The 24,626-nt window shown below is 40.1% G+C and overlaps 1 protein-coding gene across 2 annotated transcripts in view; it reads right to left on the reverse strand.

Annotated features, from left to right (window-relative positions):
- Nucleotides 1-19,415, reverse strand: part of PON3 (paraoxonase 3) — a 30,373-nt gene extending 10,958 nt beyond the window's left edge. Inside the window, exons 1-4 of one of the 2 annotated variants that reach the window (XM_050782939.1) lie at nucleotides 19,288-19,415; nucleotides 17,659-17,751; nucleotides 10,681-10,736; nucleotides 1,411-1,576 (exon numbers count right to left, since the gene is read on the reverse strand). In XM_050782939.1, coding sequence (XP_050638896.1) covers nucleotides 1,411-1,576; nucleotides 10,681-10,736; nucleotides 17,659-17,722 — 286 coding nt within the window. In that variant the 5' untranslated portion in view covers nucleotides 17,723-17,751; nucleotides 19,288-19,415. The remainder of the gene's footprint in view (nucleotides 1-1,410; nucleotides 1,577-10,680; nucleotides 10,737-17,658; nucleotides 17,752-19,287) is intronic. The other variant, XM_050782938.1, reaches the window with a different exon arrangement.
- Between the last annotated feature and the right edge of the window lie 5,211 nt (nucleotides 19,416-24,626).

A 24,626-nucleotide genomic window follows, 5' to 3' on the forward strand; every position in this document is an offset into this window, starting at 1 on the left:
TAATTCACACACCATTGAATTCAGACTTTTAAAATGTAAACGTCAGTATGTTTTAGTATATTCACAGGGTTGTGCAACCATAACCACTATCTAGTTTCAGAACATTTCCATCACCCAAAAAGAAATCACCTACTCATTAGCTGTCATTCCTTCTTCCCCACTCCCCTGGCTCCTGTCAACAATTTTTCTGTCTGCGAATTCACCTATTCTGAACACTTCATATATATGGAATTACATAATATGTGGCTTTTAGTGACTAAATTCTTTCAGTTGGCATTATATTTACAAGCTTCATCCATATTATAGCAATGCATGAGTAGTTCATTTCTTTTTATTGCCAAATAGTGTTCTATTGTATAAATGCCTATCACATCTTATTTGTGAATTCATCAGTTGATAGACATTTGGGTTATTTCCACCTTTTGTATTAGCAGTAATGCTGCTATGAACATTTGTGTACAGGTTTTGCATGGATATGTTTTCAATTCTCTTGAGCATGCACCAAGGTGCAGAGTTGCTGGATTGTATGGTAACTCTATGTTTAAAATGTTGAGGAAATGCAAAACTGCTTCCCAAAGTGGTTACATTATTTCACAATCCCACTGGCAAAGTAAGAGGGTTCCAATTTTTATACATCCTTGCCAACATTTGTTATTGTCTGTCTTTTTAATTATCACCATAATTGAAATAGTATCTCATTCTGATACTGAATAGTATCTCATTCAGATACTATCTGAAATAGTATCTCATTCTGGTTTTGATCTGTATTTTCCTAATGACTAAGGATGATGAACATCTTTCATGTGCTTACAGGCCTTTGTGTATCTTAGGAGAAATGTCTATCTAGGTAGATACTTTGTCCATTTTAAAATTATATGATTTGTGTTTTGTTGTTAAGTTGTAAGAATTATTTATATTGTCTGAATACAAGTCTCTCATCTAATATATGATTTACAAATATCTCTCATTCTTTGGGTTGTTTTTCACTTTCTTGATGGTGTCTTTTGAAGCACAAAAGCTTTCAACTTTGATGAGTCTAATTTGTTTTTTTTTTCCCTTTATGTTATGTTTTTTAATGTCTCACAGTTGTCTTTAGTGACAACTAAACTAAAGGGTCTTTAGTTTATATGTTAGATTTCTGAGAATACTATTCAAACAGGTTGTGACAGTCAAACAAGAAGACAAGTGAATAGAAGGAAGAGGAGGAGACCACATAGGGCCAAAAATACTAGTGTTCCTTCTTTAATGCAATGGTTACAATGTTTTATACCTATCTATCATTTTACAAAAACATATGTGTATGGTAAAATACGGTCCTCTCTCTTTCTATTACATAAATATTGAGGGGCTGGAGATAAATGGTTTCTATTTCCCTCATTTCCCCCTTATCCCTAAGCATACAGGCTTTACCTTTGTCGATGAAAATACTGATCCCATGTGGATTAAATAATTCTTTGTCAAATCCACCACTGATTTCTAGTGCTTGTGCCCTTGGATTTTGTTCATTCAGATCCATCAAGAAGATTTTTCCTGGCTCATCTGGTGCAAAGTTTGGCAGGCCTGGATATTTTAATCCCTTTTAAAAATAAAGAACAAGTGTGCACACATATACATATCAAAACAATATTTTCATATGGAATTTAAAATCTCAAAGCCAAATAAAAATGTTCAAAGTTCTAAATTTCATTTAGATTTCTGGGCTTTTTCACTCTGTCAGCTGTTTCCATGATCTGATCTGGGGTGTTACTGATGTCATCTAAACATTGGCTATAAACACAGAAAGAACCATATTCAAGATAAGGAAGAGTTTTTAATTTAGAGAAAAGGAATTAAGCCAAAAAATATAACGGAAGAGACTAGGCTGTTACTTTGTGTGAATTCCTTCACATGCCTGTACCACACATTCCTCATCTATAAAATGAAGAAGTTCAAATACATGATTATAAGATTATTTCCAGTACTGGTATTCTATAACTAACCTTCCTCAAAGCAGAGAGAAGGGGTGTATAGTTTAATTGTATCATTCCCATTCCTACATTGATTATATCATGTAGTGGCAAACAGTAGAGCTGGCCAAGAATCAACATAAGGATACCAGTCTTATAGAGTTGACTATTTTTGACCTATTTTGTTCCTGTAGGTATGTCTGAAAATTCTGACATGAATGCTTTACTCATATATCACAAAAAGTTTATTCCAGTAACTTGGACAGTGGTCCTTTCTACTGTTAGGATCAGGTAGCTATCAATCAACAATAGGCATCCTGAATGCATGAAGCCTTCGCTGCATCTGAGTCCACTGTGACAAACCTTGGGGTTGGTTTATTCTACACCAGTTACAAAACAGTCCACTTCTTCTCCATGTTCCCCATCTATTACTGGATCGGATATATATCAATATCAATAACTTTATATCTTCTCTGCTACCTTTATCTTCTTTTACAGTCTATTGCAATTCTGTCTTTCCTATTTCACCTTGTCTTTCTGCCTCTTTCCCTCTCCCTGTCCTTTCTACACACACACACACATACACATACACTTATAATACTATTACCGGCTCTTCCACTGCTCCCTCTTGAGGTAGTCAACCTTTTCTGAACAACCCCAGTTACATCTTCAAACTTTTTTTTAGAACAGTCCTTGTATGCCCAAATCATATGCCCAATGTTGTCTGGAGGAAACCTGGCTTTTCCCAGACAACACTGGCACTACTGAGGCTCATCAGAGGAGGCAATGTTCCCTCTTTATTCTCCTTAAGTCAGCACATCTGGAGAAGGGATTGGCATGTCCCTAGCCACAAACTTCTGCTTCCAGACCATAATTCTGTCATCATCAATAGCCACACCCTTTGCTTCCTTATCACATTATGTTCCAACTCCCTTTGCTTTGGTCTAGTTCTTATATAGGGCAAGTTTAAAATCAGGTTGAAAAACTCCACTACAAAGTCACCACCCCAACTTCAGCCAGACGTTTAGTACTGTTTATTGATTTTTTTTGGCTCATTATGATAGACAATCTATTCGATTTCCTCATGTCTCCCTTCTAAATTTATTTCATTATCTTCTAGAGTAGGGGTCCCCAACCCCTGTGCCACAGACAGGTACCAGTCCGTAGTCTGTAAGGAACTGGGCCACACAACAGGAGGTAAGCTGGGGATGAGTAAGCATTACCGCCTGAGCTCCACCTTCTGTAAGATCAGCAGTGGCATTAGATTCTCATAGGAGTGCAAACTCTATTGTGAACTGAGCCTGTGAGGGATCTAGGTTGGATGCTCCTTATGAGAATCTAATGCCTGATGATCTGAGGTAGAACAGTTTTGTCTTGACCATGCCCTGCTCCCCATCCATGAACTGTGGAAAAAATTGTCTTCCATGAAACTGGTCCCTGGTGCCCAAAAGATTGGGACCACTGTTCTAGAGCCCATACTTTCTTCCTCTTTATTATGAGTGGATGACTTTACTTACTACTTCTCTGAAGATATCATGTCATTTAACATGAATTTCCTATAATTCTTTCCTTTCTGTCCCAGTAATTCTTCTTAGTTTTATTCATTCTCTTCCTTTCTCCCTCTTTTCTCAAGGAAGGAGTGTCCCTCCTCTGTTCTTAGGTTACATCCTTTACCTGCTTTCTTGGTTCCCTGTTCTCTAGGGTCTGTCTCTAGAGATTACACCTTCTCTCTCTTGCTTTACCACTCATTTTTCACTAACAGCTTCTTCTTTGGCCTGAAAAATTACAAGGTTTCCTTCCCTGAAATCCATATTTTTCTAACTTTACTGCCTCTTCATATATGCATTTCTCTCTCTTCCCCTCACCATCAAATTTCTTAGGAACATCACCTGATCTTGTTGCCTATTGTGAACTGCTCCAACTCTCAATTCCCTGAAGTTAGCATTCTACACCCACCAGTTTGTAGAACTACCATTATAAAGATCACATAATGGTCTCCAAATTACTTTATTTTGATAACTTTTCTACTTCTTATCTGTTTCACTGTGGCATTCGACACTACAATATACCTTCTTCTTTCTTATCAAAAAGTCAAAAGTAGAGTTCCTAGATAGAAATCCTGCTCCTCTTCCTGACTCTTAGATTTCTGCCTCTTTCTGTTTTAAATCCATCCCTCCTCCCTTCTCACTCTATACTCTTTCCTTGCAGATCTTATACATAAAGATTCAGGTATTTCCTTCATAACAAGGACTTTCAAGTCTGCACATTTATTTGTAACTCTGTAACTCTAGCTTGCATTCCCAACTTCCTCCCAAAGGGCAGCTCAAAATCAAATAGTCAAAAACAAAATCAACATTCTCCCCTCGAATCCATCCTCTCATTTCTATCTATTCTTCTCAGCTAAGGACATCACTATGCTCCCCAACATTGGACCATAAAATTCAATTTTCAATCCACTCTTTCCCCCATAACCAATTTGTCACCAAACTCAATGGCTCAGATAATAGTAGCACTGGAGAAAAAAATTATATATATACGTTAAAAATCAAATATATATAATAATTATATATATAAATATATTAGGGGCATTTAATCTCACATCTTCCCTTTCACATGAGGGAAATGAGGCCTAGATGAGTGATTTGCCTAAATCACTTAGATCATTTATTGTTCAGCCTCTCTCCCACACATGCAGAAAGGTTTGGAAGTAAACAATATTGCTCAGGAAGGCAGCTCAAGACAGAACACACTGGCAAGTACCTTGGTAGCTTGGGGGAAGGTAGAGCATAGACAGCTAATGCAAAGACTGGATGTTACAGAAATAAAATAATCTGATAAAGAGATAAGGGTGGGGCACTGCAAACAAGCTTGGTCTGGATTAAGTGTGATGATCGAAGAAACGCTTCTGATAAATGGCTTCACATTCACCTAGTTTTCTGTGTAAAGCAGTTAGGTAGGAATTTGTGGCAGCAAACCAACTATGTGCTAATGACTGTAAGCAATTCTTTTCATACCATTCACTGGTGAAAATGGTGAAAATCATCATCGAGACATGCAGGAATCTTATTTTTCCCAACAAACTACAGGTATATGTGGACAATCAATGAACTCTTCCACTATCCTCATCCATCACCACATGCACTCAGTAAATATTCGAGGACTTGCACACGCCTGGTAGTATGTTAGGTGTTGGGCATGTCAATGCATGCTCCAAAGTCTTGAGTTCAAGGATCTTGAAATCTAGAGCAAGTACATAAGTATGGTGTGGTCTATAACAGCTTAACTCAGGCGAATATTCAAGAGGGAACATTGAAGAGGCACCTCACTCCACAAGAGAGTGCCAGGGAAGACTCTGCTGAGGAAGTAAAGTGCCACCGCAATGAACCCTCACAAAGAAGTAGGAGTTAGCTGGCAAAGTGTGACGAAGGGAGTAATCTTGGAGTCAAAGATAAGCGTGTCAAGTCCCAAGACAGGGGAGAAAAATACCCTGTTTGCCATCCCTAAATAGACTAGAAATATCTATTGCACAGAATTATTGTCCAAATCAGCAACTTTCAAACATCTTCTAGGATGGCAAGAAAGGGTAAAAGGAGAAACCAAAAGAACAAGGTCCCGAATTTATTATAGTGCAGAAGGATTAGAAACAAGCAAATAACATAATCCTTATCCTATAAGTTGTTCATTTACAAAAGGAGATTCATTATTAAAAACTTCATGTTAACATTTCTCATAAACTTGTGATCAAAATATATACTTCCTGTATAGTAATGATTCAGAACTTTTAGTTCCAGTGAAAATTAAAAAAAAAAAAAAAGAAGAAAATATACAGTACGAAGGACAAACATTATTTCACAACAGCAAAGAAATCTCCTAGCTATAGAATCATCACTTTTAGTGGTGTATTTAGCATAACATTGAAAATTTAAACTGGAAGGAGGCTCCCAAGATAGCTAAATAGGAACACCTCTGGTCTGCAGCTCCCAGCAAGATCAACATAGAAGACGGGTGATTTCTGCATTTCCAGCTGAGGTACCTGGTCCATCTCATTGGGACTGGTTGGACAGTGGGTGCAGCCCATGGAGGGCAAGCCAAAGCAGGGCAGGGCGTCGCCTCACCTGGGAAGCACAAGGGGCCAGCAGATTTCCCTTTCTTAGCCAAGGGAAGCCGTGACAGTCTGTACCTGGAGGAACGGTATGCTCCTTCCCAAATACTGTGCTTTTCCCAGAGTCTTCGCAACTAGCAGACCTGGAACTTCCCTCCCATGCCTGGCTTGGTGGGTCCTACACCCACGGAGCCTTGCTCACTGCTAGCGCAGCAGTCTGAGATCAAGCTGTGATGCTGCAGCTTGGCAGGGGGAGGGGCGTCCACCATTGCTGAGGCTTGAGTAGGTGGTTTTGTGCTCACAGTGTAAACAAAGAGGCCAGGAAGCTTGAACTGGGCAGATTCCACCACAGCTCAACAAGGCCTACTGCCTTGCTATAGATTCCACCTCTGTGGGCAGGGCATATCAGAACAAAAGGCAGCAGACAGCTTCAGCAGACCTAAACGTCCCTGACTGACAACTCTGAAGAGAGTAGTGGTTCTCCCAGCACAGCATTTGAGCTCTGAGAACAGACAGACTGCCTCCTCAAGTGGGTCCCTAACACCTGTGTAGCCTGACTGGGAGACACCTTCCACTAGGGACTGACAGACACCTCATACAGGTGGGTGCCCCTCTGGGACGAAGCTTCCAGAAGAAAAACCAGGCATCAATATTTGCTGTTCTGCAGCCTCCGCTGGTGATTTCCAGGCAAACAGGGTCTGGAGTGGACCTCCAAACTCCAACAGACCTGCAGCTGAGGGGCCCGACTGTTAGATGGAAAACTAACAAACAGAAAGGAATAGTATCAACATCAACAAAAAGCACATCTACACCAAAAACCCCATCTGTAGGTCAGCAACATCAAAGACCAAAGGTAGATAAAACCACAAATATGGGGAGAAACCAGAGCAAAAAAGCTGAAAATTCCAAAACCCAGAGTGCCTCTTCACCTCCAAAGAATCACAGCTCCTCGCCAGCAAAGGAACAAAACTGGATGAAGAATGAGTTTGATGAGTTAACAGAAGTAGGCTTCAGAAGGTCAGTAATAACAAACTTCTCCAAGCTAAAGGAGCATGTTCTAACCCATTGCAAGGAAGCTAAAACCCTTGAAAAAGGTTAGACAAGTGGATAACTAGAATAAACAGTGTAGGGAAGATCTTAAATGACCTGATGGAGCTGAAAACCATGGCATGAGAACTTCCTGATGCATGCACAAGCTTCAATAGCCAATTTGATCAAGTGGAAGAAAGGATATCAGTGATTGAAGATCAAATTAATGAAATAAAGTAAGATGACAAGATTAGAGACGAAAGAGTGAAAAGAAAAGAACAAAGCCTCTAAGAAATATGGGACTATGTGAAAAGATCAAATCTACATTTGATTGGTATTCCTGAAAGTGACGGGGAGAATGGGTCCAAGTTAGAAAACACTCTTCAGGATATTATCCAGGAGAACTTCCCCAATCTAGCAAGTCAGGCCAACATTCAAATTCAGGAAATACAGAGAATACCACAAAGATACTCCTCGAAAAGAGCAACCCCAAGACACATAATTGTCAGATTCACCAAGGTTGAAATGACGGAAAAAATGTTAAGGGCAACCAGAGAGAAAGGTCGGGTTACCCACAAAGGGAAACCCATTCAGACTAACAGCAGATCTCTCGGCAGAAATCCTGCAAGCCAGAATTGAGTGAGGGCCAATATTCAACATTCTTAAAGAAAAGAATTTTCAACCCAGAATTTCATATCCAGCCAAGCTAAGCTTCATAAGTGAAGGAGAAATAAAATATTTTGCAGACAAGCAAATGCTGAGAGATTTTTGTCACCACCAGTCCCGCCTTACAAGAGCTCCTGAAGGAAGCACTAAACATGGAAAGGAACAACCGGTACCAGCCACTGCAAAAATATACCAAATTGTAAAGATTACTGATGCTATGAAGAAACTGCATCAATTAATGAGCAAAATAACCAGCTAACATCATAATGACAGGACCAAATTCACACATAACAAAATTAACCTTAAATGTAAATGGGCTGAATGCTCCAATTAAAAGACATAGACTGGTAAATTGGATAGAGTCAAGACTCATCGGTGTGCTGTATTCAGGAGACCCATCTCATGTGCAAAGACACATATAGGCTCAAAATAAAGGGATGGAGGAAGATCTACCAAGGAAATAAAAAGCAAAAACAAAACAAACAAACAAAAAAAAACAGGAGTTGTGATCCTAGTCTCTGATAAAACAGACTTTAAACTAACAAAGCTCAAAAGAGACAAAGAAGGCCATTACATAATGGTAAAGGGATCAATTCAACAAGAAGAGCCAACTATCCTAAATATACATGCATCCAATACAGGAGCACCCAGATTCATAAAGCAAGTCCTTAGAGACCTGCCAAGAGAATTATACTCCCATACAATAATAATGGGAGACTTTAACACCCCACAGTCAATATTAGACAGATGAATGAGACAGAAAGTTAATAAGGATATCCAGGACTTGAACTCAGCTCAGGACCAAGTGGACCTAACAGATATCTATAGAACTCTCCACCCCAAATCAACAGAATATACATTCTTCTCAGCACCATATCACACTTATTCTAAAATTGACCTCATAATTGGAAGTAAAACATCCCTTAGCAAACGCAAAATAACAGAAATCACGAACTGTCTCTCAGACCACAGTGCAACCAAATTAGAACTCCAGATTAAGAAACTCAGTCAAAACCACACAACTACATGTAAACTGAACAACCTGTTCCTGAATGACTATTGGTTAAATAACAAAATGAAGGCAGAAATAAAGATTTTCTTTGACACCAATGACAACAAAGACACAATGTACCAGAATCTCTGGAACACATTTAAAGCAGTGTGTAGAGGGAAATTTATAGCACTAAATGCCCACAAGAGGAAGCAGGAAAGATCTAAAATCGACACCCTAACATCGCAACTAAAAGAACTACAGAAGCAAGAGCAAACAAATTCAAAAGCTACCAGAAGGCAAGAAATAACTAAGATTAGAGTAGAACTGAAGGAGATAGAGACATGAAAAACCCTTCAAAAAATCAATGAATCCACCCTTCAAAAAATCAGTGAATCCAAGAGCTGCTTTTTTGAAAAAAAAAAAAAATCAACAAAATAGACCACTAGCAAGACTAATAAAGAAGAAACGAGAGATGAATCAAATAGATGCAGTAAAAAATGATAAAGGGGATATCACCACTGATCCCACAGAAATACAAACTACCATCAGAGAATACTAAAACCACCTCTACACAAATAAACTAGAAAATCTAGAAGAAGTGGATAAATTCCTGGACACATCCACCCTCCCAAGATTAAAGCAGGAAAAAGTTGAATCTCTGAATAGACCAATAACAGGTTCTGAAATTGAGGCAATAATTAATAGCCTAACAACCAGAAAAAGTCCAGGACCAGATGGATTCACAGCCGAATTCTACCAGAGGTACAAAGAGGGGCTGGTACGATTCCTTCTGAAACTATTCCAATCAATAGAAATAGAGGGAATCCTCCCTAATTCATTTTATAAGGCTAGCATCATCCTGATACCAAAGCATGACAGAGACACACCAAAAAAAGATAATTTTAGGCCAATATCCCTGATGAACAGCGCTGAGAAAATCCTCAAAAAAATACTGGCAAACCGAATCCAGCAACACATCGAAAAGCTTATCCACCACAATCAAGTCAGCTTCATCCCTGGGATGCAAGGCTGGTTCAACATATGCAAATCAATAAATGTAATCCATCACATAAACAGAACCAACAACAAAAACCACATGATTATCTCAATAGATGCAGAAAAGGCCTTCAACAAAATTCAACGGCCCTTCATGCTAAAAATTCTCAATAAACTAGGTATTGATAGTACATATCTCAAAATAATAAGAGCTATTTATGACAAACCCACAGCCAATATCATACTGAATAGGCAAAAACTGGAAGCATTCCCTTTGAAAATTGGCACAAAACAAGGATACCTTCTCTCAGCACTCCTATTCAACATAGTGTTGGAAATTCTGGCCAGGGCAATCAGGCAAGAGAAAGAAATAAAGTGTATTCAATTAGGAAAAGAGGATGTCAAATTGTCTCTGTTTGCATATGACATGATTGTATATTTAGAAAACCCCATCATCCGGGTCCAAAATCTCCTTAAACTGATAAGCAACTTCAGCAAAGTCTCAGGATACAAAATCAATGTGCAAAAATCACAAGCATTCCTATACACCATTAACAAACAAACAGAGAGCCAATCATGAGTGAACTACCATTCACAATTAGAAGCGGAAGCCCAGTCAAATAGGGCAATGATGAGAATGGATAGCAATAGGACCGATCTGGAGACCAGTGTAGGAATCGAATGGAAATCAATACACATTTATCAAGACCCTACTGAGTATGCCACTACCCACAGGGAGTTGCCCACCATGAGGCAGTCAAAGCTGGGCATTCCTGTGGTGTTCTAATTAGCCCTCCAGAATCCTGTTTTGGTTTTTTTAGTTGACTGGTTTACCCATAGGTGGGATGAGAGTGTAGGGATCCATCTGGCAGCTCCAGTGGACAACATTAATGTACTGTCTATACAGCTATTGACGTGAGCATCAGAGCAGCATGGAAAATACTCACACTGGAGATAAAAGCCAGCCCACTAGGAAGTATATCAATATCTTCAGAGCCATTTTCTGCAAAAGAAGGGTAGAATCAGAAAAATGCATATATGAATGCTCAAAAAAATACATCTCACAGTCCAAACTACAAATATCTTTTGGAAACTTCTTTTGGAAACTGTCGACTTGTTCAACCATTTACTTGGGAAACTATATTAACTTTTGGGAATCTCACAGGCATGCTACTCTACAGTAAAACTTGAATCAGACTGCTCAAATACTAAATCATTTTTTAGAATCCCATTTTCAGGAGAAAAAGGCAAATATCTAGAAAATAAACTCATATCCTAGATTTACTCTTTAAGTAACAATTTCCAGGGCATGTCCTGAGAGATTCAGCTTTATTCCCCATAGAAGGCTGGTCTATAGACTCAATAATAAAATCTAGAAAGTCATAATCGTGAAGGTCTTTTATTATAGGCCTCTCTGCCAAGCATTCCTTCTCTTCCAACGTGAAGCCTAAAACACTATCATTATACAATTATATTGGGAAATTATTGAGTAATAAAATATTGAGTATAAATGAATATGAAAGATTAGTGAGAATTAATATGAAAGTTTAGTCAGATCTTTTTTCTCATTAAGAGCTAGTTTTCAGCATTTCTTTCTATGGAAAGAGACATATAATAAGTAAGTTTTGACTGAGAACAAGATGAAAAAGGAGCTGTCATGGCTTCTAGTAGGAATAGAGATCTGCATATGATGTGGTTCCAAGTAGACAGAAGTGAGATTATCTAGTGTGGCAAACTATAGTCTACAAATATGTCAGAACCAATATGTATCATCGCCACTTGTTCTTAAAATGTGATGTTCAGACTCTTCCAGCAAGAGGTAAAGTCTATATTCTCTCCTGTTGAAGCTGGGTAGAACTTTGTAACTGCCTTGACAAATAGAATAAGATGAACGCAATGCCACATAACATCCTAGGCTAAGTCATAGTCATAGCTGCCACTGGCTCTCTCTCTCTCTATTTCTTAAGATATGCACCTTGGCAACTCTGGATCAAAATGTAAAAAGTCTGGCTATTGTAAAACTACAGAGGAAAGAGTACAAAGGGATCACCCAAAGTGGAAAGAGAGTCAGCATTATCTTTAGCTCAGGCCATAGGAGCTAGAAATGACTCTAGTTCCCAGCCTTTGAGTCATTCTAGCTGATGTAAATGAAACAGAGTGGACTGCCTACACTGTGCCCTGTCAACATTGCACATTATTGAGCAAAATAGTGGTGGTTGTTTTAAGTCACTAAGTTTTGGGGTGGTTTGCTACACAGTCATAGTTATTGGAACATGCAGGGAAATGGTTACCTAGAGTAGTGGGTTACTAGAGTGTCAAAAGGCAATGGGGGAAGTATAGGGGAAAATATGAAAAAGAAAATTGCAGAAAAGTCAAAGAAGATGCAAACTGAAATCAATAAAATGGTGAACAATAGGCACTTAGAAGTTGAGAAAGATTTTATTTTATTCAGTATACTGAAGGTTGAAAGTAATCCCCACCTAGAAATATGAAAATCAAATTAACCAGAACTTCCCATTTCCTAAGTATTCCAGTTAATCAAGATTTACCTATATATGGTACCTTGATAGCTATTTCCACACAAAATGACATAGACATCAGAAGAATCCAGCAAACTGAATAAAGTCATTTTAAAAATTGCATTGAATATTTGTTGGTTATTTTCAAGTGTTTCTCCTTCTTCTCTGCACTCCCCTATTGGTTTCCCTGTACCTTAATCTCATTCCCCTCTCTGTCCTATAGGTGGATATTTTCCAGGCTCTGTCTGACCATGGCTCTTTCTCATGGCAAAGCATCCATTTTCCCCACATGATGCACTCTACTCCCACATGGGTCGTGGCAGATGGCTTCAGTTTCCACCTGGATGCTCTTTAATCCCCAATCTCTAAATCAAGCTCAAAGCTTTCTTCCAAGTTCCAGACCTTTGTATGAACCTGCATGTTGGACATTTCTACCTGGGTCTTTTATTTCTCATATTCCACAGGTCCCAAACTGATCTGAAAGTTTCTGCTTCGAATCTGCTCTATTTTCTATATTTCTACTTCAATGAATGGTGCCTCCATTCCACAAACACCTAGAGCAGGAAGCTTGGAGTTACCTTTGATGCGTTCCTTTTCCTTAATTTCCAAATCCAACTGATCACCAGTCATTCAAGCTCCAGGACTTCCTCTTGGATTTCTACAATAGTTTCCCAATAACTCAGCTTTGCTTCCATGAACCCATTCTCTGCACTGCTGAGAGTCATATTTTAAAATTTAAAGTTGACCTTGTTATCCCCTGCTTAAAACCTCCCAGAGGCCCACGAGGGCTGACAGTATAAATACCAAGCTCTTTGGTCTAGATCCCAAACATCTTGGCTCCAGTCTCAGTTACTGTGGCCCCACTCTCTACTCTACATTGCAGCTGTGCTGTGGTACTTACTACTGTCCTGTGAGTAATTTGTGAAATGGGCCAGACTCATTCACCAGCACTTCTGTGCATATGTTGCTTTCTCCTTGCAACACTCAGACCTTTCCCATCCTAACCTTACCTCTACTTGGCCAAGGCCACAGGCTCCTGGAGGTTTGGGGCCACCTTCTCAACCTATGCAAACTTTCCTGGTTTCAGCATCCATTTTATGTATTAATATGGTCATCTGTGACTATGTCTACCATGATCTTTTTCATACTAGGCTGCACCCCTCTGTTTACTTGTTAATTTCCTACTAGATGGTCTGCTTTCTGAAGGCAAGAACTGGGTTTTATTCAGTGTTGTATCCTTATACTCAACATAATACTTGCCTTTTCACTGCAGAAGCTCTTAATAAAGCTGGCTGGTTCAAAAAAGAAATAAACACTTTTTGTTTTTTGAACTTTGTCATGTATTGAGGCTCAACTATTGAAAAGTGGGTGATGATTTCTGAGTCCAAGATATCCTGAATTGTGTTTGGCTCCTCTTCCCTTCCAAACACAATTTTACATGTCTCCTCTGACAGCATAAACCTACTTCAATAACTCACCTAAAACAGAGTGGGCATTTTTCAGACGTGTTGTGCCTGTCTTAATTTACTTGCTCCATCCGGAGCATGGGAAAGCTGGTGCTTTGCACTCAGCACTGGAAAAGAATTACCACACAAGATTGCACAGTGTCACCACCCCTTCTTCCCACCTACACTGTGCCTGCATGACAGGCCCCATGCATCTCAGCAACAATGGCACCTGTGGGAGCAAAAGCCTCCAGGATACCTTCCTCTGAGACTTTCCCACACACTTATTAGTCTATGCACAACTATCATTAAAACCCCAGTGCTAAGTCTAAAATCAGACTTATGAATAGGTGCCTACTGCTTCTTAGCCTGTCAACCCTACTACTACTTGGCATAACTTCATTTCTTTACTCTTTTCTTCATTTCTCCAGTCATCCCCTACAGGCACTCTGATAAAGGGTCACATCAAAACATTACTATCAGTTAATTTTATTATCGTCACTTCACATCTTGGAGAGAAGTTTCTGATAGTCAGTTAAGAAAACACATGGAACCTACTATGGTGTAGAAGCATATCTTGGAGACATGGGAAGCTATAGAATGGAAAGGAGTGGAAGGGAAGGCAGGTAGGTATTAAATACACAGGCCATCTACTCAATAATCCTGCCCAGTGAAAGCCCTACTGAAGTATTCATATTTCAAGTGCAGCTTTGATTAGATGCCAAGGGCAGCCAGATAACATCCTGGTTAAAACAATCCTTGACCCTCAAAGCCTTGGAGAAAAAGATGAACGTAATACAAAAAGATCTATGAGATATGATTTCTGGAGAAAGATATTTCATCTTTCAACTTTTCTGCCCAGAAAAAAATACTGGGGAAGAAAAACAAAATAAGAGTTTCTTCCGCCAATAAAATAAACCTCAAAAATCTGGGTCTTGAAAATACAAATAAGAATTTTTCTCCAGCTCTGTTACAACCTACTATACCCTACCTAAAATCCTTCAGCAGCTTTTCATGGCTTTATAAAGCCTCTACTCTTCAACTAGTTGTGACTTGTAAGTATTATCTTATCAGTTATCTTAATTTAAATATCTAGCCCGCCTTGTTTTGATTAACCTATACCTAGTAATATTTCAGCTGTTCGCATCTCAGATTTTCTGTTTTCCTGCTGTTGTAATACTTTCCTGAAGCTTCCATAATAAAAAATGTGTTGTCAGTAGATAAGAAAGGTGGTGTTACACAACAGAGAGTACAAAGGCATAGAAGGAAATGGTCTTGGCTCATAAGCTAAGCCCATCACCCCCTAGTTCCAGACCATTGAGCAAACAACAACTTAATTCTTCTGTATGTCAATTTCCTAATCTGCAAAGCATAGATAGCAGCACCCACTTTACAAATTGGTTATGAGGATGATGTAGATGTTTGTAAAGGACTCAACAGGCTGCTCATAGTCACCAAGCCTTTGATAAAGCAGCTTTTTCAAAAGATATATACCAGTATTGTCCTACTGACGCATGACCCATCATCATTCTAACTTGTTTAGTTCACCAAACATATGCCAATAGACATGAGAAGTAACATGGCATTTTTTTCTTCTGCTCCCAGCCTGCTTCCAACTAAGTCATTTTCTTCAAAATATTTGGAAAATCAGAACATTGACCTAAGACTTACAATATTAACTCTAATTTTACCTTCTCAAATCTAGTTGAGTGATACAATTCAAGAGTCAGACTAGACCTTACCAATCATCTAATCTAATTACACCTCTTAATTATTTGCAGGCTTATACATTTTGAGAGTTATTTGTATAGTGAATATGAATACTACTACACCACAAAACAGTAAACAAATGAGTAAACGTCACATTTTCTTATTTTTAAAATTAAATAAATCACTCTGATACCCCATTCTGCTAAGTTGATGGAAAATCCAATCTGAGTCATTACTGGGTTTCTCTGTTAGGGTTATGAAATCATTTTAGGTGGTAGGTTCTAAACCTAAGCAGAATGTTTTGGAAAGGCCATCTGGCATTCATTCTATACTATGTATCATCAAATTATTCATTGCCAGTTACTGGTCCCTTTTATTTAGACAATTCTGCTACTTCCATGTCATACATTGACACAAGGTCTTTACCTTAGCTGGAACACAGGGTCCAGCATCCCTAAAGATACCTTGCAACCATTCCTTCTGAGGTCCTGCTCCTCTCCCAGAATGCTGTCAGCCAGTGGGGTAAGGGTCCCCATTATTCAAAGATATCCACATATTCATATCCCTTCTCCATCAGAATCCCTTGAAGGGGCTCAGGTTCTTAAAAACAATTCAGGAAAGGGAGTTTCTTTGGTTTCTTCTGCTTTCCAGCTGCTAGCACAAACCACCTCTAAGACTAGGGAGTGCAAGGTTCAGATTACTTTATTTTTTAGAAATTGAGAGGCAAAAAAGGCAGAAAACTCAAATTAAAAGGGCACTTTTTCTGTATTTTTTAATATAGCAATAAAATAGAAAATCATATCCCAAAATAAGCTATCCCATCACATTCTAATAAATAAGTCACAGTCCTTGGCCCTAGGGAGTTTACAATCTGATAGTGAAAGAGAGAACACTGCCAGCTATAATATAAGGCATGTGGCAGGTATCATAAGTGAATCGGAGCTTCAGAGTGCAGTGAGAATTCAGCAGCTGATTTCAGCAAGCAGAGACGGAGGAATAAGTAAGTTTGGAGAGAATTTCATAAGCAAAGGTGAGAAAGTGAAAGAACATATTCTCAGAACAGGGAACACAATCTAGCCTGGTTTTATTTTATTTTTCTGTTAGCAATGTCAGGAAGAATTGGAGGTGTGGAGCCCAAATAAGCAGCTGTGGCATTAGCTAGTAGGTGAGATTAGCCCATGTCTCACGTAGAAGCATGAGGGACAAGCGGGGAACAGTGGTTCCTGGATTTTGAACTGAATCTTTTGAGAATGAGGGTACCATACACAGAAAATGTCTAGAGGCAGAGCTGGTTGTGGGTGGGAGGATGAGAGAGAAAAGGACAGAAATGTAAAATAGATTTCAGCTTAGGGAGAGTTTGAGATGGAGCTACCCTTTAACTGACTAAAAAAGAAGGGCTGCAGTTTGTAAGGTTAGGGACTGGGCCGTGGAATTTTGGTGAATTTTTTTAAAAGAAGGTAGGTAGGCTGTGAGGTTCCTTCTTTTTTTTTTTTTTTTTTAAAGACAAAGTCTCGCTCTGTCGCCAGGCTGGAGTGCAGTGGCGCGATCTCGGCTCACTGCAACCTCCGATGACTCCCTGGTTCAAGTGATTCTCCTGCCTCAGCCTTCCGAGCAGCTGGGACGACACGCACCCACCGCCACCATGCCCGGTTAATTGTTGTATTTTTAGTAGAGATGGGGTTTCACCATGTTGGCCAGGATGGTCTCAATCTCCTGACCTCATGATCCGCCCCCCTCGGACTCCTAAGTGCTGGGATTATAGGTGTGAGCCACTGTGCCAGCCGGGTCTGAGGTTCTTGAGGGGAGGGGCTAAGTCATATTACTCTTGGTACTTGTAGATAAATTTTGAAAAAAATAACACTTGAAGCCAGGAATGACAACAAGGAAAGGGAGGGAGGAAGGAAAGAAGGAAGGAAGAAAAAAAAAGAAGGTAACAGAGGACAAGGAGAAGAGTGAAATATCACAGACAGGAAAGGAGAAGCATTCAGTGAGGGGAAAACCAGGGTGTGGTCAATGACATTCTTTAGGTAATGTGGAGAGATGTCAGTAAGGAAATGTGCTGAGAAAAAGCCACAAAGGATGTCATTTAGGACACCCCTAAAGACCTTGCATGAGGCAGAGTGGACGGGGCAGATGTCCCACTGGGAGGGCTTAAGTAGTGACAGGTAATTAAATGAGCTGGTGGGGCTCAGTCAGGTGGATGGAGACAAAGAAGCTGTGCTGGCTCCTCTTGGTACTGTCACATACATACCAAGTTCCTCAATAAGGCGGCAGTTTTCAGGTTCTACTGGCTGCACTTCTCGAGAGGCACTCATCCTTTCTCTGTAGAAGATAAAACCCAATCCTGGAAATCAAGGCACAGCGTTCAAAATGTACGTTTAAATGTGGACTTCAATCATCTTCGTGTTGGTTAACTATCTTTATCATAATTTATGAATGATATAACAAGTAGGTACCTCCTTTTATGTTTATTTACATAATGTAGACATTATATGGGTATCTTACCTATATCAGCTAACCTTACTCAGTTATTGCTGAAAAACTATAATATGATTCTACATGGAAAACATTCTGCTGCCCAAATAAAAGACACTATTTAATAGTATGAGTAATTGAACAATATCACTAATTTAAATGCACAAAATAGTCCTACTTAATTTTCTAAAGTATCGTCTGTTATAAATCTGCACTTAATCCCCTACAGTCTTGCCCTTTGAACTTCTCCTTCCAAACTGCTTTCCCAAAATTCAACAGGGTGTGCTAATAGTCAAACTCTGTCACTTTTGCTTTAATTTTAAAATTTTATGCTGACTTACTTTTCAAGTATGTAAATTCATTAAACCAGCCACAATTTAAACAATTGGCCAATTTATTTTTCAATACAATTTTCTTGTTTCCAGAGTGAAATGGAATGTTTCCACATTCTTCTAATATCAGGGATAGTTTAAAATTTGTATTAAAGTATATTCAGGAAGACTTGATACTTACCTTACAGTCATTTATTTTAAAAATACCCCTTAGATCTACTTTATTATTATTACTATTATTTTATGATTCTCCATGCGGTTGCACTGGGAACAAATGTAACAATAAAACTCTCAAACTGGAAGTATTACTAATAGGCATCGGGCACCTCAACAGATTCTAGACATAATCCTCTGAGAAGGCCAGCTTCTACTAAGAGAAATACATAAACACTCAAAGACAACTGAAAGCAAGCAGAGGCTTTCGATCCACTCATGAATGTACATTACCACTTAAAGATTCTTCTTTCTAGCCCAGTATTGACTTTTCCTGAGACATTTCTAGGCTGGCTACTACCATTGTATCTTCCACTTCAAAAAGTCAAATGCCTACAAAATGCCAGTTACCAACTGCAGGTTTCAGCTGGTTTGCCCTGCTATCTGGCCAGTTCTTTAAATCTAGGATAGGTTCTATAACTCAGTACTTCTGTGTGGTTAGCTAGACCCGGGCAATGTCTCAGTCAGCCATAAACATCCAACTGGTAGCCTGATCCTCTCCCCAGTCCAGCGTTCCCAATGGACATCCTTTTTTCCCAAGCGGAATGTTGAGGGTGAGCTGGGAAAAGGGTCATGACGTTCAGAAAGTAAAAGGGGGTCATGATCTTCAGAAAGTAAAGGGGGGTCATAACCTTCAAAAAATAAATGGGAGTAAGTCGGCTCGGCAGTCTTTGAAAACGCAAGTAGCTCACTTTCCCCATAAGCGAGTCTCAAGGGGCAGTTTGCTGGGTGCGATGGAGGAGTGAGGTTCCAAAGCTGCTCTTTCCTACTCGCTAGGAAGGGGGCGCCAGGCAGCCCCTGACCTCACTTGGAAGAGGAGAGAATGAGAGTCAAGGACGCCCTGTCAAGATGCCACTCACCTAAACGCCAGGAACATCTCCCCGACTAAGGACAGGCCGACCCCCAGCAGGACCAGCGCCACCAGCTTCCCCATGGTCTCGGGTGCTCAGAGGCGACGCGCAGCGCCGAGAGCTCCCGGAGGCGCGGCGGGCGGTTCCGCCTCGCCTACGGATTGGGGCGGCTCGGCCCCTCCCGCCCGCGCCTCCCACTCTGGTAAGCGGCCCAGGTGCGGCAGCAGGGCGCCGACGAGTCCCGTCCAGCCCCGCAGCCCGGGTTCAAGGCCAGCTTCACGTGCACGAGTCCTTGTTTTTTGGGCGAAGGTCAAGGCTCAACGGAGAGGAAGCCCAGGACCAAGTTGTGGAGGGGGTTTGCTCCTAAAACCCGCTAAATCCTACCTCAGTTCCTCAGATGGCCTGAGAGGGAAACCGGAGGGGCCGGGAAGGGGGAGCTCCAGTTCAGGATTGGAATTCCGGACTTCTGCAAGGCAAGACGTGAGGTGATGCTGAATTGCTCCCGAGACACGGGAAGGGCGAAGGTAATCGAAGCGAAGAGCTTTAACTCATCTTCTCCAAGATTTGGGGCACGGGAACCTGTCTCCTGACCTTCGTGCCCTACCTCGGAGTGTGCTGCCCAGACGGACTTGTGAATATCTGTGTCTGCCCCCAGAGTTAACCAGAGAAGGAAACACCAGGAGAAAAGAAGGAAAAGACACAGGAAACGGGAAGAGGAGCAGAGGCGATGAAGGGGAAGGTCGTTTCCTTGGCAGGGTAGGACCTCTTTCTTCTAGGTCTTGAGTTCCTGCCAGGCAAGAAATGCTCTTTCCCCTCTCCTGATGAAGACCAGGTTGGAGGAGGAGGAACTGAAGATGGGGGAAGACAAGAAGCATTTCGGGCAAAGTAGCATCTTCAAGTATGATCTATTTTTATTTACGGACAGAAAGAAACATTAGTTCCGTTGGGTTCCACTGAGTACACTATTTGTTGAGAGAGCAAGATTTGCCCATCCTGGGGGTATTAAAAAAAGAAAAGGTGGTCCCTGACCTACGGGATACATGATTCTACTGTGAATACATAATTACAGGATGAATAATGAAGCCCACCACTTGTGCAGTACTGACTGTGTGCTTTGCCTGTGCTGACACCTTTACCTGTGTTAACACATTTAATTATCAACACAATCTCTGGGGTGTGGGTAGCCTTAACCCAATTTTACAGGTGAGACCTGCAGCACAGAGTGCTTATGTGGCTTGCTGTAGGTCACACAGCTATCAAGCAGCAGACTCCAAAATCTGGGCCCTTAACTGAGCTGCCTCTACCATGCTGCCTCTAGAAAAGCTATGGAAGAAGGGTTGTATTAAAAGCACAGTGTAACGTCTTGAATTGTATAGATAAGAGTTCTTGTTAAGATGACTAATGTTAAAAGAGTGCAAGCAGAGGAGGAATCGAAGTTAGGAAGGCACACAGAGCTGAGGGGCCTGGGCTGTGGTGTAGACGTGCATGCAGGGTTTGGGAGTCAGGCTGCCTGAGTTTGGATCCAGCTTAGATAAGGTACTCAGCTTTATTAAGCTACAGATTCCTCTTCTGTAAAAGAGCGTCCACCTCACAGGTAGCTTAAAATTAAATGTGATAATGAGTGTCAAGTGCTCTGCACTGTGCTTGATACGTTTTATGAAGTAAAGATTAACCACTAATTAATTCTGAACTTTGCTTGAGATTGTAGGCTCCTGTGGGAAGGACTCCATCCCATTGATAGCTGGGTTTTCCTGTGCCATCCATAGAACTTTGTGCTTAATAATGGCTCAACAGATATGATTAGATGGATGGATGTAAAATATGGACTTGGGAGAAAGAAAAATTAGAAGAATAAAAAATAAATGGAGTGGATAATGAAATAATAATAGTCACATTATTATTTCACTCAGCACATGCATGCCTTGTCACATTACTTCTTATTAACCTTACCTTCAAAGAAGTAAAGTGAATTGCTTGCTGCAAGTTTGATGGGACTAAAAAGAAGGAAAGTGAGGCTTAGAGAGGTAAAGTAATAATTCACTTAAGGTTACATAACTAAGAAGTGTCAGTGCCTCCATGTGGACTCAGATCAGGTGACTCTAGAGCTCATGTTCCTTATCACTGTGTTTGCAGCATAGCATGAAGACAGGGCTAAAGAAAGCAGCATATTCTTGGGCAATTGATTGAAGTTCTGTGTTAGATGTAAGTTGTTTAAAAATTCTTCACTTTAAGCAGAGGAGTCTGTGTGTGTGTGTGTGTGTGTGTGTGTGTGTGTGTGTGTACATTTACTTTAAACCCTAGAGGTGGTTAGTTTTTATTTGAATACCATAATCAGTAATTCAAATCCCCAGCATGGTAAATTAGCATTAAAGAATTCCAAACTTGGGAGGCCACTGTATCAAGTATCACCATCTAAATCTGCTCTTAGCAATAGGCCAATTAGCAAATTGACTTGGTCAAGAGGCCACAGGTACATCAGTATTGTAAAAGAGGTTTGTTGACTTTCAAAGAGCAGGACAGATAAATTCAAAAGGCCTCAATTCAAGATCCAATTCCATTTGTAGTTGGCTCTTTAATCTTTTGAAATCACCCATCACCACCTCTGGACCCTTCTTTCCTTACATGTATAGTGGGGCTTTCAAAGAGCTAATGTAGACCAAATTCAATGCTATACGTTTAAACAGTAAGTAACACAATACTGTATGTAGATCTAGGGAGCCCAACACCACTGATAATCAAAATGCCATTAAGGGGGATGCAGAATATACATGTGGTATAATCCTAAGGTATAAAATTAGGGAAATTACATATTATACACATATATGTGTGTGTGTGTGTATATATATATGTAAACAATCTAGACATAAACTGAAGAGTAGTTACTTTGAGAGCAGAAGATTGGGGTCATGGAGAGTGGGGAGGTCAGTGAGTATGGAAGGAGACTTTGCTTTTACTGTATGACCCTCTGTGATGTTTAAAATTTTCAAACTTTATATCTTGATCATGTTTACAATCGCTACATTTTTAATTTAAAAAGATTGTTTGTATCACTGAATCTTGCCGAGAAAAAGAGGTGGTGATAGAGAAGAAGAGCAACAAATCAAAAGAGATTACGATTATATCGCAATAAAGCTGTTTTTTAAAAAGAGGATATGGATTTTAGAACACTAGAAAACATTGTCCTAAGCCATAGAAACCACTGTTTAAAACCTGGGTACAACTACATGTCATTAATGTGTCTTGTGCTGCTCAGGAGAGAGAAAAGCTAGAGGACCAGAGATTTGTATTAAGAAGTGACTTCTATTATTTAGAAAATTTATTATTTTAAATTTGTACTTATTTATTAAATATTTAGGTATCTCTGAATTTAAATAAAATTCTTAATTTCATTCTGAAGATGCACTTGATAATGAAGTCAGGTAGTGAAAGTCTGATACCTTGTTTGGTGACTTCCTGCAACCCACCATGGGGAAGGTGCCCCCAATCAGGACTTCAGGTGCAGCCTGTGGTGTGCTAGGAGTCATCTGAGCTGAGTGTATTTAGCAGGAGGACACCAGGGTACCAGCAGGCTCACATTTCACTATATAAGCACCAAGTGAATGGGGGAATCCTTGAGGGGCACACTTTGCCAGGAAGGTTCTTTCCAGATTTATCTTCCACTTTAAGTGTCTTCAGAGGATTTTTCATCAATATCTGGTAGTCCCTCAGTAACTCTAGTTTGGAACACACCTCAAGGTAGATTCAGCATATTACATTACTTGATTGAACATGAACTTGTCAGATTGTATGACCAGGAAGAGTTAATTAAGTGGAGACAGGGTGGTGAGGTTCACAGAAAGAGGTCAGGGCATTGGCAAGTAGGGGAATTGGAACAGAAATAGTCCAGTACAGATAGAGCAGCGGTTCTCAAACTTCAGCAGGCCTAAGAATCACCTGGAGGGCTCCTGAGAAGAGAGATTGCTGAGTCCTAGACCCAGAGTATCAGATTTGTTAGATTTGGGGTGGGGCTTGAGAATTTGCATGTCTAACAAGTTTGCAGGTGATGCTGATGCTGCTGGCCCAGGGACCATGCTTTCAGAATCACTGAGCTTAAATGATTGGGAGGAAGATGGTGAGAATTGAATCTGGAGAGGAAGGGAGATTGTAGGCCAAGTTAAGAAACTTGAATTATATTCTAAGGGGCATTGGGAAGCCACTGGAAGTAACATGTTTTGGCAGGTGTTTTAGAAACATTGCTCCACAATGATGAGAGTGGATTATGGAGCAGGTGGAGCACTTACCTTTCCTGGAGGCTGGGAGATAATTGGAGGCCTTTCTGGGTGAGATATGTGAGGGTGACTGGAGAAGGTGAGGAGATTGTTTCTCAAAGTTCTTATAATTGTATAGTTTTGAGAAATGCTTAGGTGGAGGGACTGGCAGTTGGTTGGATATGAGCAAAGAGGTGGTGAGGGAGAGGGAGAAATGAAGAAAGGTGTCTAGGCTTGGAGAATCTGTTAAAGAGGGCTGTTTATATGGATATGGGGGCCAAGAAACAGAAGCAATATTAATAGAAAATCAGGGAGTTCATTTTAAAAACAAAATTTAGAGAAATAGCCTCATTCTGCCACCCAGGCTTGAGTGCAGTGGTGTGATCATGGCTCACTGCAGCCTCTACTTCCCAGGCTCATGTGATCCTCCCACCTCAGCCTCTCATGTAGCTGGGACTACAGCAAGTATCACCATATATCTTATATATAACGCTGTAGTAATTTTTTTTAAGGTTTTTTTTTTTTTTTTTTTTTTTTTTTTTACATGCAGATGGGGGTCTTGCTGTGTTGCCTGGGCTGGTCATGAACTCCTGGGTTCAAGTGACCCTCCTGCCTCAGTCTCCCAAAATGCTGGGATTACAAGTGTGATCCACTGTGCCCAGCTTCAGAGAGTCCATTTAAAGTTGTGGTTTCCATTTTATATTATAGGAGAACTCGGGAGAGTTTTCTAAAGTGGAGTGACAAAAGTCATGTTTATCCTAATCATCATTTTCAGGCCTTGAATCAATTCATGTAATAAATGTATTTTTTACATTAGCCCTTTCTTAAGAAAGGTCTGAATAATGTCATCTGCACTCAATACTACCTGTGATGGGAGAACCAGGTTCCATGATTTTAAAAGTTTGAAAATATCTGTACTGCTTTCTCTTCTAATGGAAAACATCCTTTCCTGGTGTTTTCAATCCCTATCAAGAATTGCATAATGGATGATTTAGTTATGAACTGGAAAAATAATTTCCTCCTTTACACATGAAGAACTCCTAGAAATTCATAGAACAAGGCCAACATCCTTGAAGGAAAAAAAAAAGTTCACAAAAAAAT

Source organism: Macaca thibetana, chromosome 3 (genome assembly GCF_024542745.1).
Source record: "Macaca thibetana thibetana isolate TM-01 chromosome 3, ASM2454274v1, whole genome shotgun sequence".
NCBI lineage: Eukaryota > Metazoa > Chordata > Mammalia > Primates > Cercopithecidae > Macaca > Macaca thibetana.